This window comes from Carcharodon carcharias, chromosome 2 (assembly GCF_017639515.1).
Source record: "Carcharodon carcharias isolate sCarCar2 chromosome 2, sCarCar2.pri, whole genome shotgun sequence".
NCBI lineage: Eukaryota > Metazoa > Chordata > Chondrichthyes > Lamniformes > Lamnidae > Carcharodon > Carcharodon carcharias.
In genome coordinates, this window is record NC_054468.1 from 73,123,946 (window position 1) to 73,145,150 (window position 21,205).

The 21,205-nt window shown below is 40.8% G+C and overlaps 1 protein-coding gene across 2 annotated transcripts in view; it reads left to right on the forward strand.

The window, feature by feature from the left end:
* Positions 1-21,205, forward strand: part of cab39 (calcium binding protein 39) — an 84,667-nt gene that overhangs the window by 27,147 nt on the left and 36,315 nt on the right. Inside the window, exon 2 of one of the 2 annotated variants that reach the window (XM_041181333.1) lies at positions 7,084-7,224. In XM_041181333.1, coding sequence (XP_041037267.1) covers positions 7,111-7,224 — 114 coding nt within the window. In that variant the 5' untranslated portion in view covers positions 7,084-7,110. Of the gene's footprint in view, positions 1-7,083; positions 7,239-21,205 lie in introns of those variants that run through there. The other variant, XM_041181335.1, reaches the window with a different exon arrangement.

Consider the following 21,205-nt stretch of genomic DNA (forward strand, 5'->3'; position numbering starts at 1 on the left):
CTTGGGGCAGCTGCCGCAAAGGTGCAATGGGGAAGGGTCGCTGCCTAAGACCTTTCTGCCACAGTGCACCGAGGGGCTGGGAACTGTAAAGAGCCCTTCAGGATGTACAGCTGAATGTCTGCCAATGATTGTAATATTCATTGTTTGTACTGATACACCTTGTGATTCATGTTGTAAAAGTTGAACCTGATTGTATTTTTGTGATGGTGATTTTGAAATGGTTTGAAATGTTGTTGAAGATTTATGAATAAAGTATATTTTTGCAAAAAAAAATTTAGTTTCTGTGATTTCAGCATTGTTTTCTGAACTGCCCAACATACCTGGATTGTATATGGTTGATCAAACAGTTGTATCTAAAAGCATTCTTCATTTCTTTTGTATATGTACATTGGTTTTGTGTGGACACTACTTGGAATTATAGAATGATGCCACATTTTTAAAAAGAGTCATCTTTCAGATTGTGGAGGGACCACCAATAATAACCTATCAAGAAATAGGAATTAAAGACCATAAGACGTAGGAGCAGAATTAGGCCATTCGGCCCATCGAGTCTGCTCCGCTATTCAATGCTGATCTGATAATCCTCAACTCTGCTTTCCTGCCTTTTCCCCATAACCCTTCATCTTCTTACTGATTAAAAATCTATCTTAGCCTTGAATATACTTAATGACCCAGCCTCTGCGGCCCTCTGCAGTAAAGAATTCCACAGATTCATTACCCTCTGAGAGAAGAAATTCCTCCTCACCTCTGTCTTAAATGGGCTACCCCTTACTCTGAGATTATACCCTCTGGTCCTAGGCGCTCCCACAAGGGGAAACAACCTCTCAGCATCTACCCCGCCAAGCCCCCTAAGAATCTTATATGTTTCAATAACATTGTACTCCAATGAGTACAGGCCCAACCTACTCAACCTCTCTTCATAAAATCTCTCCATACTTGGGGTCAACCCAGTGAACCTTCACTGGACTGCCTCCAATGCCAGTATATCTTTCCTTTGATAAGGGGACCAAAACGGTTCACAGTATTCTAGTTGTGGTCTAACTAGTGCCTTGTATAGTTTTAGCAAGACTTCCCTATTTTTATGCTCCAGTCCTTTTGAAATAAAGGCCAACATTCCATTTGCCCTACCTATTACTTGCTGAACTTGTATGGTAGCTTTTTGTGATTCATACACGAGGACTCCCAAATCCCTGTATGCTGTAGCTTTCTGCACAGTATCTCCATGTAAATATTATACAGCTCCTCTATTCTTCCTCCCAAATACACATAACCTCACATTTTCCCACATTATATTCCATGTTCCATATTCCAAAAACTGCCAAGTTTTTGCCCACTCACTTAACCTGTCTCTATCCCTCTGTAGGCTCTTTGTGTCACCCTCACCACTTGCCTTCCCAGCTATTTTTGTGTCACCCGCAAACTTGGTAGTACATTCATTTCCCTCATCTAAGTCATTAATATATATTGTAAATAATTGTGTCCCCAGCACTGATCCCTGTGGTACTCCACTAGTTACAGGTTCCCATCCTGAAAATGCCCCCCTTAATACAACTCTCTATCTTCTATTAGTTAGCCAATCCTCTATCCATGTTAATTTACTACCCCCAATGCCATGGGCTCTTATCTTATTAAGTAGCTTTATGTGCGGTATCTTATCGAGCACCTTTTGGAAATCCAAATATATTGCATCTACTGGTTCCCCTATTTCTATCCTGCTTGTTGCCTCCTAAAAGAATTCTAATAAATTTGTCAGGCATGCTTTTCCCTTCATGAAGTCATGCTGACTCTGCTTGATTGTATTATGCATTCCTAAATGCTCTGCTATTACATCCTTTATAATAGACTCTAACATTTTCCCAATGACAGATGTTAAGCTAACTGGCCTATAGTTACCCATTTTTTGTCTGTCTCCTTTTTGAATAAGGGTGTTACATTGGCAGTTTTCTAATCGTCTGGGACTTTTCCAGAATATAAGGATTCTTGGAAGATTACTACCGCTACTTGTGTAGTTCTTTTAATATCCTAAGATGCAACCCATCAGGCCCAGGGGATTTATCGACCTTTAGCCCCATTAGTATGCTAGTACTTTTTCTCTGGTGATAGTTATTGTATTTATTTCCCCCCATCCTTTGCCCCTTGATTGTTTAGTATTTTTGGAATTTTATTAGTATCTTCTCCTGTGAAGACTATTGCAAAGTATTTATTCAACTTCTCTGACATTTCCTGGTTCCCCATAATTATTTTGCCAGTCTCATTCTCTAAGGGGCCTATGTTTACTTTGGCCCCTCTCTTCCTTTTTATATGTTTAAAGAGGCTCTTACTGTCCGTTTTTATATTACTTGCTAGTTTACCCTCAGTTTATTTTCTCTTTTTAAAAATTTTTTTTTGATAATCTTTTGGTTTTTAAAACTTTCCCAAACCTCTGGTTTACCACTGATCTTTGCCATGTCGAATGTTTTTTCTTTCAATTTGATACTATCTTTAACTTCCTTGGTTAACCATGGTTGGTTTATCCCCTTCCTGGAATCTTCCTTTCTCACTGGGATACACCTTTGTTGTGAGGCATGAATTATTTTCTTAAACATCTGCCATTGTTCATCAACTGTCCTTTCTGTTAAACTCCTTTCCCAGTCCACTCAAGCCAACTCTGCCCTCAATCCTTTGTACTTATCCTTATTTAAGCTTAGCATAGTTGTTTCTGACCCAAGTTTCTCACACTCAAACTGAATGCTAAATTCTGCCATGTTATGATCACTGTTTCCTAGTGTATCTTTTACTCTGAGATCATTTATTAAACCTGCCTCATTACATATTACCAGATCCAAAATTGCCTGATCCCTGGTTGGATCCACAACATATTGTTCTAGGGAACAGTCCTGAAATCACTCTGAATTCTTGCTTGTGCCTACCTCTGCCAATTTGATTTTCCCAACCTACATGAAGATTGAAGTCACCCATGATTAATGCACTGCCTTTTTTTACATGCCCTCATTATCTCCTGGTTTATTTGCTGTCCTACGGTATAGCTACTGTTAGGGGGGGTGCCTATAGACTACCATTGTCGCCTTCCCCTTGTTATTTGTTACCTGCAGCCATATGGATTATACATCTTCCAATCTAAGATCCTTTCTTGCTGTTGTACTTATTCCATCTCGTACTAATAAAGCTACCCTACCACTTTGACTTCTCTTCTCCACACCCACCCCCCCTGCCCCCACCCCCCCACTTTAAACCAGCTTATATTTCACCCCGTTTCTAACATTCAATCAGTTCTGTTGAAGGGTCATAAGGACTCGAAACGTCAACTCTTTTCTTCTCCGCCAATGCTGCCAGAACTGCTGAGTTTTTCCGGGTAATTCTGTTTTTGTTTTACCCTTTCCTTCCTGCCTGTCTTTTCGAAAAGTCACATACCCCTGAATATTTAGTTCCCAGCTTTGATCCCCCTGTAACCACATCTCCGTAATGGCTATAGGATCATACCCATTATCCTCTATTTGTGCCGTTCATTCATTTATTTTGTTCTGAATACTACATGCAAGCTTTTTTCTCTTGTAAAGAGTACTCATCCAAAATACCTTCTTCTGAAACATCACTGCATTCATCAAGAGGTAATTTTTCTTAAATATCGGGTTTTGAAGTGGGTCTCACATCCTAATTGCTTAACCTTTTTACCTTGGTAATAAGTTTTACTTCGATGGTATGAGTTTATTCCATTTCTGGGATAGGAGTCAGAAAGAAAATCTTTGGAAAGGATAGTTAGTCACTTGAATCTGGATTGGGCATTTCAAGTTGGATCTTTTTGGAAATCAAAATCTGATGCTGGTGAATGTGTTGAAGTTTACAAAGTTTTTAATGGAAATTCAGCATTATTATTTTGGTCAGGAACCCAAATGATGAGTCCACGATGAACATTTGTTACCCTCTTGCAACTCTAACTGAATGTAGAAGGTGGCAACGGAACAGAAGTTCATGCAGGTGGGAAAAGTTGGTAGCTTCAATATTCCCAATATTTAACTGGAAGAAGTTATGGCTATTTGGAGACTGGGTGTTGAACCAGACTGGCTTCTTCACATTTAACTCTAAGAGCAACTCTTGTTGTCCAACTTTCTGTTGTGAAACCATACCTCCCTTGGTCTTTCCTCTTACTACTGGAAGATTTTTAATATTCAAGCTTGATATCACCAGAGCACCCACTACTTGATTTGCCTTCTGTTCCATCCTGTTTACAACTGTAGTATTGAGTTATAGTTTCTCAATTCTAACTCCTCCCCGGCCCCCAAAATAACTTAATAAATTGCTGTTTCAGGATAGAAGATACTGGACAGTAACCCTTTAAAGTTATTTCTTTTCTTGGGTGGGGAAAGCTTTGTGTCACATAACTTCTGTTGTATCTCCTTGTCCAAGTAAGAGACACATTAACAGCGTCCTTAAGAATCTCTCAGAAAAACTGAAATTTGCTTGATTTGTTTCGATTTGTTGCAGATAGCTTCAATGGAGGGGACCCCTTGAAAAGTAAATATCCAACCAATCCAGCTAAATTTCAGCTAACATTTTGGAGATGATTTGGTTGAGTGCCTAAGGATTATAGCAACAGTTCACTAACAGTGGGCTACAGTGCTCTCTGGGAAGCTCATATCTCAAATCTATATATTGAAATGAACAGTCATTTGGAGTACAGAATTTGAGTATTGCTGAAAAAAGAAACACGTTGAAGCTTTCATCTTGCACTCATCAGGACACTTCATTTATATTGGTATTCTTGCAAAGTGCTCTGATGAGTGTAAATTGAAAAACTTCGACATGTCCCTATTTCTTTAGCAGTACATTGATATGACTTGCTTTGTTGTGTAAAAGAATGGGCACGATGGGCCAAATGGCTGCCTCCTACCCTAAAGATTCAATGATTTCTAATCATTGTCACTTTTGAATTAGAACCTGTTACCCATGCTGCTTGGTTGCACTGCACATCTTTAATCATAACTTGAATTTTTTATTGCATTTTTAACATAAAACAATGCTTAAAGCGCTTCACAGAAAAGGCAGCTTTTGAAAGCTTAAATTAAGAAATTTGTTTTAAGCTAACTGTAGTTTGGGAAGGAGAAAGAGAGATGAGGTGTGTGCAGTGAGTTCTGAAGACTGAGGCTTGGCTAATGAAAATGGAGCAGAGGGAAGTTGGGAGTGAGTAAATAACCAGAATGGGAGGTGGTCAGAGGGGGTGGAAGATGTGAGAATTTTAAATTTGACTTGTTAGGAGATAGTCACAAAATAGGTTGGAATCGACTGTGATAGATAAATAGGGCTTACAACCATTCAGAATGTGGATGGTGGAGCTTTGAGTGATTTGCTGGTTTTGCTGTTGTGTTGTGAGGCGAAGGTTTGCTGCTGTACTACTTTTAATTGTAGATTTGGGTTAAATTCCATTGATTTTAATGCCATTTGACCATGGAATAACTTCCTATACCCAAAAATCATTAGTTTTGTACGATTTATCTTTCTTACTTCTTCCTCCCAAAATTCAACTGAACTTATTTATAGTTAACGCTATGAACATATTAGCCACAATCCAGTTGTCAGCCTGAATGTGAACTAAAAATTAAACAGTCGTGAGACATGTGTTCCTGAATGTCAACCTTTCTCCCTTGAAAACAGTGGTGATTTAGAGGAATAGAATTTCTGGCAATCATGGGTAACATTCTCAAATTATGACATTCTTAATATGACCAATAAACTATTTGTTTGTTCGGGCATCGCAGCCAATCAGATCCTGTCCTCATCTGATGGCCATGTATATGCATTTTCCAGCAAGTGTGTCTCAATAAGCAAGAATGGGAACCCATTTTTACATTACCCTAACTTGGAGGCACTAAAGCAAATTACAGTGCCAGTTGAGTTTGAGCCTTGAATACTTTTAGGTCTGTAAGGTTAAGTGTAATTGAGTGTTGTCCAATAGAAAGTACTGACTAGCCACAGATATATTTGTGGTGACAGTCTTTTAGCCAGATTAACTCTTTTTTGTTGAAAATACCTTACTCTTAACACAATACAGGTAAGATACTTAAGGTATGTATTTAACAAACATTGATCATCATTCAGTAACCAAGGAAGTAGAGCACTCAACAATCAAAAAGCATTAGTGCACTGTTTTTTTGTCTTAACCATTTTACCAAGAAATGCACAAAAATGGCTGTACCTGCATGCGTGTGAATATGAGCAATGAGGTCATATGTGCAATGACTGTGTCTATTATTCATTTTTATTCACTAATCAAAATTGCAATTGGCCACATCTTTATTCCCAATTAACTGTATGTGGCTGACAATACTAGTTTAATCCTACTTGTTTCCATTGTGTCAGCTAGACATTTGAACACTTCCACCCTATATTAATTTCAATGTTACAAATGGTGCGACTAATTTTGTGTGAGTGTTTTTAAAGATGTGAAAGTTTTGATTGTCTGCCACACTATAATGTCACAATCTGTGAAATATTAACCAATTGCAACCAAACAACCTGAGCAAGCTTGGGAAAGAAATGGTAATTTACTTTTTTATGGCCTAGCCAGATTGTTATGGTGAGGAGTAAGACCATGCAGTTCCCAAAATAAAGAAGCTTTCGAAAGACTTTTACTTTAGACCTGTTCCACAGAGAGTATCTGAGCTTTGTCTTTAAAGAGACAGGCCAGATTAACAGCTAAACATTGATGGTGTAGACTAATTGTCACCTTAAGCATGGCTCTGGGATCTCTGGAAAGTGACTGAGGAGCATTAAATATTCATGGCTAAACCACTAAGGAATGCTTTAGTTTACTGATCATCAAATTGGTTCAGATCAGTTTGTCCATATACCTTGCTGATCTGGAACCAGTGGGTATCCAAAATTCACTTGCAAAAGGTACACTTCCACTCTCCCTTTCAAATAATTACCTTTGCATGAATTGAATTGAATTAAATGGTTGAATAATTCATACTTTAAAAGTAAAGAAAGTTTTAAAAATTCCTGAAAAATCTTAACGCTTAGTGTTTATATGGTATTGAAATGTATTCATCAAATTTTCTAAAATGAATTTTGTTTTGACATTTACAGGTGAAATAGTCCTGTCACTTGGCAACAATGCCATTTCCATTTGGCAAGTCCCATAAGTCTCCAGCAGACATTGTGAAAAATCTGAAGGAGAGCATGGCAGTATTAGAAAAACAAGATATCTCTGACAAAAAGGCAGAAAAGGTACAGTGTCATAAGTATGTGACATCACTTCTTAATCTCTCTTTCACTTTTGATCAAATATAGAGCGAGAATTTCAGTAACTTTACTCTGCTTATTTTAATCATAGCATTTTCTCCCTCACCTGCAAATGTAAATAATTTACTGTTGAACTTTTAAGATAGAAGCTTCTTAAAGTTGTAAAGGCTATTTGATATTAAAAGCAACAAAACAGTTGCACAATTTAATACTTTATTACCTAAGCAGTTTATTTCGCCTAAAATTCAGTCCAGTTATTTGTATTCATTTCTCTAATACTCATAACCGACCTCCAGACTGGTCTATTTTATGTTGACCTGGAGCAAAATATGAAGGTTATGACTGAGCAATTGCATTACAGTTGTAACAGTTAAGGAACTTGCAATTTTCTAATCACTACAGTAGTTATACATAGTGCAATCAGCAAGCTAGTAACCAAGAGGCCTGGATTAATGCGGGCCAGCTTATTAACGTAAAAACTCAACTAGTTCACTAATGCTCTTTGGAGAAACAAACCTGACATTCTTACTCGTCTGGCCTATATGTGATTCCAGAACAAGAGCCATTTGGTTGATCCTTAACTTGCAAGCCACTCAGTTATACCAAACCACTATAAAAAAGGTGCACAAGAATAAACGCAAACATGCAGCCTTGCGTTGACTTGGGCATCTGATTCAACTATTTGGATGGCAATTCTAGCCAGTTCGACCCTGCAAAGTCCTCTGAATTTGTGTCAAAATTGGGCAAGCTATCCCACAAACTATTTGAGAAACAATCTGACCTGGGTATGATTCTAAGGTTATGTCCCACCAGAGACAAAGTGGTATAAAGCCGTGAAGGAGTGGCCCTGAAAGTCCTCAACATTGACTTCAGAGCCTAAAAGTATCATGGCATCAAGTCAAACATGGACACGTAACCTCCTGCATTTTACCATCTACTGCCCTGCTTAGCTGATGGACCAGTACTTCTCTATGTTGAACACACTTTGAAGACACTGCGGGTCACAAGAATGTGTTCTTGGTGGGAAACTTCATTATTCATCACCCAGAGTGGCTCAGTGGCACCACTACTGACCAAGCCCTGAAGGATATAGTGATCAGACTTGTCTTTCTATGCAAGAAAATCAACACTAATAAACCAACTTGACCTCATCCTCACCAGTCTGCTTGTTACAGTTGTATTTATCTATAGCAGTATTGGTAGCAGTGACCACTGCACTGTCCTTGAGACAAAGTTGTCACTGTAAAGACACGATCCATGTTTTTTTTCTTATTCACTCATGGGATGTGGGCTTTGCTGGCTGGGCCAGCATTTATTGCCCATCACTAGATGCCCTTGATAAGGTGGTGGTGAACTGCCTTCTTGAACCATTTGGTATAGGTACACTCATAGTACTGTTAGGAAGGAGTTCTAGGATTTTGACCCGGGGACAGTGAAGGAACAGCGATATATTTCCAAGTCAGGATGGTGAGTGACTTGGAGAGGAACTTCCAGGTGCTGGTGTTCCCATGTACCTGTTGCCTTTGTCCTTCTAGATGGTAGTGGCCATGGGTTTAGAAGGTGCTATTGAAAGAGCCTTGGTGAATTCCTGCAGTGCATCTTGTAGATTGTACACACTGCTGCTTTTTTGTGTCAGTGGCAGAGGGAGTGAATGTTTTTGGATGTGGTGCCAATCAAACCAGGGGACCAACCCTGCTTCAAGGAGGAATGTAGAAGAGCTTGCTGGGAGAAGTACCATGCATATTGAAAATGAGATTCCTGCCTGCTGAAGCTACAAGACAGGACTACATGCTTGATAAACTGTGAAAGCAGCAGACTATTGACAGTGTCAGGTGATCTGTCAACCAACAGCTCCAAACAGACCAAAGCCCTTGCTACATCCAATTATAAAGGGCGAGAGACAATTAAAAAAAACTAATGTGAGAAGGAGGCTCCGTTTTCAACAGTGATGGAGGCGAGTATGAATGCACAGGTCAATGCTGAAGTGTTTGCAACCATCTTCAGCCAGAAGTGCTGAGTAGATAATGTACCTCTGTATGCTCCTGAGGCTTTGTTTATCATGGAAACCAGTCTTCAGCCAATTTGATTCACTCCCAAACGATATAAAGAAATAATCCAGTTCACTGCACACAGAAAAAGCAGTGAGCATTGACAATGACCTCTCTGTAACACTGAAGACTTGTGCTCCAGATGTAGCCATGCCCTAAGCCAACACATTCCAGTACAGTTAAAACACTGACATCTACCTGACACTGGGAAGTTGCCCAGGTATGTTCTGTCCCCAAAAAGCAGGTCAAATTCAAGCCGGCCAGTTACTTTCCCCCATTGGCCTACTCCCATCACTTTGCTAATAATTGGAAGATATTGTGACACTGCTATCGAATGGCACTTATTCACAAATAACATACCCACCGATGCCTAGTTTGGGTTATGACAGAACCATAACATAAGAAGTAGGAGCACGAGTTGGCCATATGACCCATTCAGTCTGCTGCATCCATTGAATAAGATCACGAATAAGCTTCAAGCTTCAAACTCCACTCCACTTCCATGCTCAATTCCCATATCCCTTGAGTCCCTCACAGGAATCTATCAGTCCCGGTCTTGAATATACTGAATGAGCTTCCACACACTGCTTTAGAGAATTTCAAAGATTCTCAAGCCTCTGACTGAAGAAATTTCTCCTTATCTTGGTCGTAAGTGGCCAACTCCTTAACTTGAGACTCTACCCTCTACCTCTAAAGTCTCCAGGCAGGGCAAAAATCCTCTCGTACTGTAAGTTGTGGCTCAGTTGGTAGCACTCCTGCCTCCGAGTCAGATAGTTGTGGATTCAAGAGTCACCTCCAGATTTGAGCACAAAAATCTAAGCTGGCATTCTAGTGCTGAGTGAGTGCTGCATTTGTCGGAGGTGCTACCTTTTGGATGAGATGTTAAACTGAGGCCTGATCTCGGGGATGTAAAACATCTGGGGGCACTACTTCGAAGAACAGAAGAGTTATACCCAGTTATGTGGTCATTGTTTATCCCTCAGTTGACATCACAATACAATACGAAAATGGCTTTAAGTTCCTCACCTTCATCAGACTTTTGGATCCTCAATATTTCTCGTATGTTCCTCATGTCTGCAAATGTGAAGACAGATGCAAAATATTTGTTTAATATCCATGCTGTTTCTTTATTTCTCATTATTATTTCTCCTGCCTTGACCTTTAAAGGAACTGTGTTTACTTTTTCTAGTCCCTTTATATACTTGTCAAAGCTCTTAGAATCCATTCTATTATTGCTAGTTTACTCATTTTGATTTCTTGTTGACAATCTTTTGGTCATCCTTTGGCCTCTAAAACATAATCCTCAGGCTTACAGGGCTTGGCAACATTATAAGCCCCTTCTATTAATTTACTTTTTAAAAATTCATACATGAGATGTGGGTTGCTGGCAAGGCCAACATTTATTGTCCATCCCTAATTGCCCTTGAGAAGGTGGTAGCGAGCTGTTGTCTTGAACTGCTGCAGTCCATGTAGTGTAGGTACACCCACAGTGCCGTTAAGGAGGGAATTCCAGGATTTTGACCCAATGACAGTGAAGGAACAGTGATATATTTCCAAGTCAGCATGGTGAATGGCTTGGAGGGGAACTTCCAGATGATGGTGTTCCCATTTGTCTGCTGTCCTCGTCCTTCTAGATGGTAGTGGTCATGGGTTTGGAAGGTGCTGTCTAAGGAACCTTGGTGAGTTCCTGCAGTGCATCTTGTAGATGGTACACACTACTGCCACTGAGTGTCGTTGGTGGAGGGTGTGAATGTTTGTGGATGGGGTGCCAATCAAGGAGGCTGCTTTGCCCTGGATGGTGTCAAACTTCAAGTGTTGTTGGAGCTGCACCCATCCAGGCAAGTGGAGAATATTCCATTACTTGTGCCTTATAGATGGTGGACAGGCTTTGGGGAGCCAGGAGGTGAGTTACTCGCTGCAGGATTCCTAGCCTCTGACCTGCTCTTGTAGCCACAGTATTTATATGGCTAGTCCAGTTCAGTTTGTGGTCATTGGTAACCCCAGTATGTTGATAATGGGGGATTCAGTGATGATAATGTCAGTGGGTGTCAAGGGATGATGGCCAGATTCTCTTATTGGAGGTGGTCATTGCCTGGCACTTGTGTGGTGTGAATGTTATTTTCCACTTGTCAGACCTAGACTGGGTATTGTCCAAGTCTTGCAGCATTTGAACATGAACTGCTTCAGTATCTGAGGAGTCATGAATGGTGCTGAACATTGTGCAATCATCAGTGAACATCTCCACTTCTGACCTCATAATGGAAGGAAGGTCATTGATGAAGCAGCTGACGATAGTTGGGCCTAGGACAATGGGCCTACTGTCTTCATCTCTCTAGTTAGCCACAGAAGGATTACTTTCCCCATGGAGTTTTATTTCTCAATAGAATCATAGTAAGAATTATGAAATATTTCATTAAAGGTTAGCCATTGCTTTGTTTTTATATTCGTCCATGGGATATGGGTGTCACTGACTGGGTCAGCATTTATGGTGCATCCCTAGTTGCCCTTGAGAAGATGGTGGTGAGCTGCCTTCTTGAACCACTGCGGTCCATGTGGTGTAGTTACACCCACAGTGCTGTTAAAGAGGGAGTCCCAGGATTTTCTCCCAGCAAAAGTGAAGGAACGCCGAAGTAGTTCCAAGTCAGGATGGTGTGTGGCTTGGAGGAGAACTTCGAGGTGGTGGTGCTCCCATGTGTCTGCTGCCCTTGCCCTTCTGGATCTTTGTGATCATGGGTTTGGAAGGTGCTGTCTTAGGAGCCTTGGTGAGTTCCTGCAGTGTATCTTGTATGTGGTACACACTGTGCGTCAGCAGTGAAGGGAGTGAATGTTTGTGGAAGGGGTGCCAATCAATTGGGCTGCTTGGTCCGAGATGGTGTCAACCTTCTCGAGTGCTGTTGGAGCCGCACTCAGCCAGGCGTGGCTTATCTACCGTACCTTTTTCATCTGATATTCCAATCTATCTTTGTCAACCTGTCAATGACAAGTATGATGGTCTTAATTTAAGTTTAAGACTCTGGTGCTTAAGACTTAAGTACATCATACTCAAGCTCTCCAAATTCATCAAATTATGATCACTTTTCCCTAGAGGATCTTATACTATAACATTGCAAATTGACCACTTGGCTCCAAACCTCATTACTGGCTTGGTCCAAACATGGTCAGAAGAGCTAAATTGCAGAGATGAGGTGAGAGTTACTGTCTTTAACATCAAGGCATCATTTAACTGAGTGTGGCACCAAGGAGCCAGAGTACAATTTGAAGCCCCTGGGGATCAGGGACAAATCTTTCCACTGCCTGGAGTCATACATTCACAAGAAATGCTGATTACTTGGTTGTTGGAGGTCAATCATCTTAACACCAGGACATGGCTGCAGTAGTTCACCAAGACTGTGTCTTAAGCCCAGCTGTCTTCATGTGCTTCATCAATGACCTTCCGTCCATCATAAGGTTGGAAGAGGGGATGTGTGATGGTTGGACATTATTCTGTCCCATTTACTGTTGCTAATACTGCTGCACACAGTAAGATCTGGATAATATACAGCCTTAGCCTTTGACATTAATGCCACAAATGTGTCAAGCAGAGACCATGTCCAACAAAGGAGAGTCTAAGCACTTCCCCATGGCATTGCTATCATTTAATCCCCCATCAACAACAGGATCACTATTGACCTGCTCCACAAATACTGTGGTTACAAGAGCAGGTCAGAGGCTTGTTATTCTGTGGTGAATGACTTGCCTCCTGACTCCCCAAAGCCTTTATCATCTATAAGATCTAAGTCAGGAGCATGATGGGATACTTTCCACTTGCCTGGATGAGTGTAGCTTCAACATCACTCGAGAATCTTGACACCATCCAGGATAAAGCAACCGGCTTGATAGACACCCCATTCAGGATCTTAAACATTCACTCCATCCACCACAGTGCAATGTGGCTGCAGTGCGTACCATCTACAAAATGCACTGCAGCAACTTGCCCAAACATATTTGGCAGCACCTCCCGAACCTGCGACCTCTACCACCTAGAAAGATTAGGGCAGCAGGCACATGGGGATGTCATTACCTGTCCAAGCCCCACACCATTATAACTGAAATATTTTGCTGTTTCTTAATTGTTGCTGGGTCAAAATCCTGGAACTCCCTACCTAAAGGCATCGTAAGGGTACCTTGACCACATTGTTTGCAATGGTTTAAAAAGGCAGCTCACTATCACTACCTCGAGGGCAATTAAAAAAAGATAAATGTTTGCTTTGCCAGTGATGTAAACATCCCATGAATTAGTGAAAAAACTAGTAATTTGGTAGTACAGAACTTGAGTGTTGCTGAAAAAAGACATTTTGTTGAAGCTTTTCGTCTTGCATTCATCAGGACAATTGCAAGAATGCCAATGTCAGAGGATGCAACAACTTTATGCTGTTTGAGATGCCAATCAGCACTCTCCAAATACAGTATAAAGTTGCTTCTCCTGACATTGGCATTTTTGCAATTGCCCTGCTGAGTGCAAGATGAAAACCTTCAACAAAATATCTTTTTTCAGCAATAATTAAAAAAAGAGAGATGATGATAGATTTAATCTTTTGAAAGTGGTTTGATCAGCTGTCAATTGTCATTTACCTCTACTTAAGGGGGCTCAGAATGGAGCAATATTTTGATTTGTGGAGATGGGGAGGACAGGTGTGGAGGCACAGTAATTGAATGCTCACTCCCAGAGGCCACATTCTATTACTCACCATCTCTGAAGTTATAAGGTGTGGGTGGCACTGACAGTTCGTTTTTCAGGATGGTTTTCTTGGCCCTGTCAAAGAACATATTGTAGAGCTGTTCAGGCCAGTGCTATCGCAATCAAAATAAGTTACATTATAAAGAGGGCAGATTTGATTTAGCTGTGACTTAACTGCTTGATGCTGCCAATGGGTTCCAATACTTAAACTGTTAGATTCCCTAGCACTAACATCCTTTACCATGATTGATACAATTTAAAGAAAAAAATAGTCACATCTGGATCAGCAAGCTTGAAATCAATTTAAAGTAAGGTAGTTAGAGTTGATGCAAGTAGGAAGAGGTGGCATGATTTTCTGTTCTGAATACTCCTCATACAACAACCAGTGGCAGGAGACTCCATAAGGTTGGAGGAATGGGGAAATGGGTAAAAGAAAAAAATAATTGCTGAATTCAGTATTACTGCAGGGAAATAAAGTTTAAACCAGATTACAGTTGAACCATTCTGGTATCTGATGTGACTCCTAATTAAGCAAGTTCCCCTTTGAAAGTCTATAAATCTCAAAAATGTTGCCAGTGATAAGTGAGAACAAACACAGAGGCAAAATACTTGTTGAAATGAAGCTGGTCAAATGCCAACTTTCACACCGCTCTTCTGTGAATTCAGTTTGAAGAAGGGATTTTCTTTTTCAGATTGTGCCTATGCAGTGTTTCTATTATGGTCTGTGGTATGTAGCAGGAAGTGAGATATTTCTGTCTCAGTGGTGGCATAAGTATGTAGAGAATGAAGGATGTTGAAGAGTTATCATTAGGCAGTTATATTTAGTTCTCTTCTCCCCACCTCTTCAAATTCACAATTGCCTTTCATCCGTGTGTGGGGGATATATTTTATGTATAGACTATATGTATATATTATGTCATGATGTTCATGCTAAAAGATTAACTTTCTTTATTTGTACTCAATAAAGCTCTTGCATTTTACGTGGCACTTTATACTATCTTCTGTGCAACCCAAAACACATGTTATATAATGAACTATTATTCAAGTGTACACACTTTCATAGTCAACTACAGACCACCTCGCTTATTAGACAATACTGGTACATGTATATTTTAAAGGATTGTTTGTGTTTATAAAGAACATAATTGTCATAATTGTCCTTGAGAAGGTGGTGGTGAGCTGCCTTCTTGAACCATTGCAGCCCATGTGGTGTAGTACACCCACACAGTGCTGTTAGGGAGGGAGTTCCAGGATTTTGATCCAGTGAAAGAACAGCAATATATTTCCAAGTCAGGATGGTGAGTGGTTTGGCAGGGAAATTCCAGATGGTGGCATTCCCATCTATCTGCTGCCCTTGTCCTTCTAGATGGTGGTGGCCATGGGTTTGGAAGGTGCTGCCTGTGGAGGCTTGGTGAGTTCCTGCAGTGCATCTTGTAGGGAGTACACACTGCTGCCACTATGCGTTGGTGGTGGAGGGAGTGAATATTTGTGGATGGGGTGCCAATCAATTGGGCTTCTTTGTCCTGGAATGTGTTAGGCTTCTTGAGTGTTTTTGAAGGTAGCATCATTGGAACAGATGCGACGGAGGCTAAGGAACTGAGAGAATGGGATGGAGTCCTTACAGGAAGCGGGGTGTGAGGAGCTGTAGTCGAGGTAGCTGTGGGAGTCGGTAGACTTGTAATGGATATTGGTGGACAGTCTATCACCAAGATTGAGACAGAGAGGTCAAGGAAGGGAAGGGAAGTGTCAGAGATGGACCACGTGAAAATGATGGAGGGGTGGAGATTGGAAGCATGAGAAGGTAAGAATCCAGAGGGAGGAGTCCAGGTGGAGGGAGAATATTGGAGGTGGGTAAAAGGATCCGTTGAGCGGGGAGAGGACTCCTGCCCAAAGAAGTGAGCCCGGAGACAAAGACGGTGGAAAAAGAGTTCAGGATCATGCCGAGCCTGAAATTCATTGAGGTGAGGGCGTAAGGGTATGAAACTAAGTCCTTTGCTGAGCACTGAACGTTCAGCATCGGAGAGGGGAAGGTCAGGGGGTATGTCGGCATTCTGTAGAGATTGTTCCCTCCGGGACACCCTGGTCCACTCCTCCATCACCCCCTACTCCTCAACCCTCACCTATGGCACCACCCCTTGCCCACGCAAAAGATGTAACACCTGCCCCTTCACTTCCTCTCTCCTCACTGTCCAAGGGCCCAAACACTCCTTTCAAGTGAAGCAGCATTTCACTTGCATTTCCCCCAACTTAGTCTACTGTATTCGTTGCTCCCAGTGCGGTCTCCTCTACATTGGAGAGACCAAACGCAAACTGGGTGACCGCTTTGCAGAACACCTGCGGTCTGTCCGCATGAATGACCCAAACCTCCCTGTCGTTTGCCATTTTAACACTCCACCCTGCTCTCTTGCCCACATGTCTGTCCTTGGCTTGCTGCATTGTTCCAGTGAAGCCCAACGCAAACTGGAGGAACAGCACCTCATCTTCCAACTAGGCACTTTACAGCCTTCCGGACTGAATATTGAATTCAGCAACTTTAGGTCTTGACCTCTCTCCTCCATCCCCACCCCCTTTCTGTCTTTTTCCCCTTCCTTTTGTTTTTTCCAATAAATTATATAGATTTTTCTTTTCCCACCTATTTCCATTATTTTTAAATATTTTTAAATCTTTTATGCTCCCTCCACCCCCACTAGAGCTATACTTTGAGTGCCCTACCATCCATTCTTAATTAGAACATTCGTTTAGATAATACCACCAACTTCGACACCTATGTGTTCTTTTGTTCTTTTGTCTGTGACATCTTTTGATGATCTGCTTCTATCACTGCTTGCTTGTCCCTACAACCACACCACCCCCCTCCACTTCTCTCTCCTGACCCAACCCCCCCCCATGCGCACACACACACACACACACACACACACACACACACACCTTATACCTGCTTATATTTCACCCCTTCCTTGGATTCACCTAGTTCTGTTGAAGGGTCATGAGGACTCGAAACGTCAACTCTTTTCTTCTCCGCTGATGCTGCCAGATCTGCTGAGTTTTTCCAGGTAATTCTGTTTTTGTTTTGGATTTCCAGCATCTGCAGTTTTTTGTTTTTATTTAAGCTTCTTGAGTGCTGTGGGAACTGCACTCATCCAGGCAGGTGGAGAGTTTTCCATTACACTCCTGATTTGTGCTTTGTAGATAGTGGGAAGGCTTTGGGGAGTCAGGTGGTGAGTTACTTGCCGCAGGATTACTAGCCCCTGACCTGCTCTTGTAGCCACAGTATAATATGGCTAGTCCACTTCAGTTTCTGGTTAATGGTGACCCCCCAGGATGTTAAATCACCATGAGAACAGTTGCTTGTTGATCTTTGAAATGTCAATTCTTTGAGTGCTGTCTTATCCATTAAATGTGTTTCCTGGCCCTCCTTGATTTTGTAAATTTTCAACTTATTAGGTTAGGCAAAACCCTAGTATTATGTTATAATTTTAAGGAAAGCTTGCGTTTTTAATGCAACCTGAGTACATTTTAAAGCATTTTGCATCCAATTAATTATTTGTGAGCTGTGGCCCAGTTGTTAGTGTTATCAGCTCTGAGAAGCTCCTCTGGTGCTTCGGTGATCCCAGAATTCCTAATATAGCTGGCTTATTGTTTCTTGAGAACTACATCATTTTCTTTTAAAAATATATTGGTACTCAATCTGCTATTTTCAGGACTTTTACACTGTTGATTTTACTTCATGAGAAAGGAAATTCCAGAAGGGAATAAGTGCTACATTTCACCTGTTTTTGATATTTCATGATTTCTAAAGTTTAATCATAGGCTTTGAGGTCAATAAAGTTCCGGGGACACTTGCATGGTTCAACCCCTAGTTTTATTTGAGTATTTGGTAGCAATTCTGGACTTTGCTTTCCCAGTTGAACTGCAGCTTCACATACAAGGATGCAAAATAAGAAAGATGAGGTCAATATGTGGAGGAACCAGTAAGGCAATTTATTCCCTCTGCCCCCCACCACCACCGCCCTCCCCCGTCTCTTTGTTTGCCTCCTCCTGCAGTAACTTGACTTGCTAGGCCTCCTATGACAGCACCTTTAAAACTGTGACCTTTATCACCTAGAAGGACAAGGGCAACAAACACCTGAGAACCATCACCCGCAAATTCACCTCTAAGCTGCATACCATCCTGACTTGGAGCTATATCTCTGTTCCTTAACTGCCACTGGGTCAAAATCCTAAAGCTACCTTTCTCACAGCATTGCAGCTATACCTATACCAAATGGACTGCATCTGATCAAGAAGGGAACTCAGCATCACCTGAAGGGCAATTAGAGATGGGCAACAAATGCTGGTTTTGCCTGTGACGCCCACATTCCATGAAAGAATACTTTAAAAGTGCACAAGATAATTAGAAGATCAGTAATCTTCGGGGGCTACTTTTTTATGAACACTAGCCTTGAAAATAGACTTTGACTTCTATTTTGGTTTTGACCTGTTCTCCTTTCATCAACTTTATTTTTGGTCCCAAGAGAATGTGGCTTCAGAAATGTTATAAATGGAGCCAGGCAGTGTAGAATTGCCAATGAACAGCCAGGCCCACTCTTGGCCTTATGAAGAGGTGATGATCATTCTTGAAGCGATTATGGATGGTTGGGCCAAGGGTGCTTCTCTGAGGGACTTCAGCATCTAAGTCCTGGGACTTCAATTTTTGGATGGGTGCAGGTAGTCCCTTTGATCACTGTTTTCCTCAGTTTTGCTGGGGCTCCTTGGTGCTTTGGTTAGTTGAGGACATTCTTTTATCTGAATCATTTGATCAGTGAAATTTTTTTCCCATGTTTTATTTTAGCCCTGGCAACATCAGAAATCTCCTGTGTATGTATGAGGTGACATAAATCATACACTCTGTTTTGGAATATTCTAGAAAAAACATTTATTTAATAAAATGAAATATAGAAGTCTGGAATTTCAACTTTAGGCTGTTAGGGAACAGTTCTCCGATGTTGAGATTTACATTGGACTCTGTGCCCAAGAATAGGTATTGAGGAATCCAGTGGGCCTTAAGTTCTGCAAAATGAAAAATGTTGTGATGCTGCTCAGGAGAGAAGATGGGTCAATTGTAGAATTTGTTTGCAAAATGGCTGTCTACAACTTTTAATCTACAGTATCTCGATTTCTGAAATTTTTTTGTCCTAATGCATGAGAAGCTGAGTACATTCCACTGCATATTTTCATTCAGCATGCTCAATCGATCAAAGGTCCAAGTTTAGTGAGTTATCATTGAAAAAGGCAACAAAGCTCAAATTGTGAATTCACAGGAAATTGATGTTAGGCACCAAAAGTTCATAGACCACTTTTCTACTTAACAGGTTTATATATGAAGCAGCTGGTGTCTGTGGTTGGTAGTCCATCACTGAATGGAAAGATGCATGAAGTAATTGGCATTTAAGAGGCTTTCTCTTCATTGACCTGCTTTCCTGACAATGCAACATGAAGTTCAACAATCATATCTTTAGCAACAGTGTTGTTTGTTTTACGCAACATAAAATATCAATAACATGAGAGATCTTTTTCACAGTTTTACTTTCTTGTTATGGAAAATGATTACCTGTTTATGTTAAGACAACAATTTATCCATAAATTTATCGTGTTTATGGAATGTTAAGGAGAGAGGATCTTGGATCGGAAGATCAAGATGTAGAAGTAGTTTGGTGGAGCTAAGAAACAGCAAGAGCAGCAAACATTGGTAGGAGTTCTTTGTAGTCCATTAAACAGTAGTCTTAGGATAGGGCATAGTATAAATCAGGAAATTAAACGTGCATGTAATACAGTAATCGTGGGGGACTTGAGTCTACATATAGACTGGGTAAACCCAATTGACACCAAATTCCTGGAATGTACACAAGGTGGTTTTCTAGAACAGTATATTGAGCTAACTAGAGAACTGGCTATTTTAGATCTAGTATTGTGCAATGAGAAAGGGCTAAGTAATCTTATTGTAAAGGAAGATTGACCATAGTATGACAGGATTTTACATTAATTTTGAAAGTGATGTAGTTCAATCCAAAGCTAAGGCCTTAAATCTAAACAAAGGAAGTTACGAAGGTATGAGGAGCAAATTGGCTGTGGTAGCTTGGGAAACTACATTAGCAGGCATGATGGTAGACAAGCAAGCAATGGGTAGTCTTTAAAGAATTAATGCATGGTTTACAACAAACCTACACTCCTTTTGAGGCACAAAAGCCTAGTTGGGAAGGTGACCCAGCCATGGCTAATGGAAGAAGTTAATAATTGTATTGGATCAAAGCAAGATGCTTATAAATTTGCCGAAAAAAAGGTAAGCCTGAGAATTGGAACATTTTAGAATTCAGCCAAGGAGGATGAAGAAACTGAGAAGGAGAAAATAGAATATGAAAGTAAACTAACGAGAAACATGATTATGGGCTATAAAAGCTTCTATGGTATGTAAAAAGGAAAAGATTAGCAAAGATGAATGAGAGCCCACTACAGGCAAAGACTGGACAATTTATAATGGGGAATAAAGAAATGGTAGAGAAACTAAAACACTGTGTCTGCTCTCATGGAGGAAGATACAAAAACCTCCCAGGAATAATAGAGAATCAAGAGATTAGTGGGAATGAGGAACTGAAAGAAATTGGCATCATTAAGATAGCAGTACTGCAGAAATTAATGGGACTGAATGTTGATAAATCCCCTGGATCTGATAATCTGCATCCCAGATTGTTGAAAGAGGTGGCGGCAGAGATAGTGGATGCATTGGTGGTCATCTTCCAAAATTCTATAGATTCTGGAATGATCCCTGCAGATTGGAAGGGAGTAAATGTAACCCCACTATTTAAGAAAGAAGGGAGAGAGAAAGCGGGAATCTACAGACCTGTAGCCTGACGTGAGTAGTAAGCAAAATGCTAGAATCTATTATAGCTGATCTGATAACTGGACACGTAGAAAATAATGGTTGTGTTGAGCAAAGCCAACATGGATTTATGAAAGGAAAATCATGTTTGTAAAACCTGTTGCGAGTTTTTTGAGGATGCAAGTAACAGAATAGATAACGGGGGAACTGGTGGCTGTGGTATATTTTGATTTTCAGAAGGTCCCACACAGGAGGTTAGTAGGCAAAATTAGAGCACCTGGGATCGGGTGGTAATTTACTGATAAGTATTGAGAATTCATTAACATAAAGAGAACAGAGTAGGTC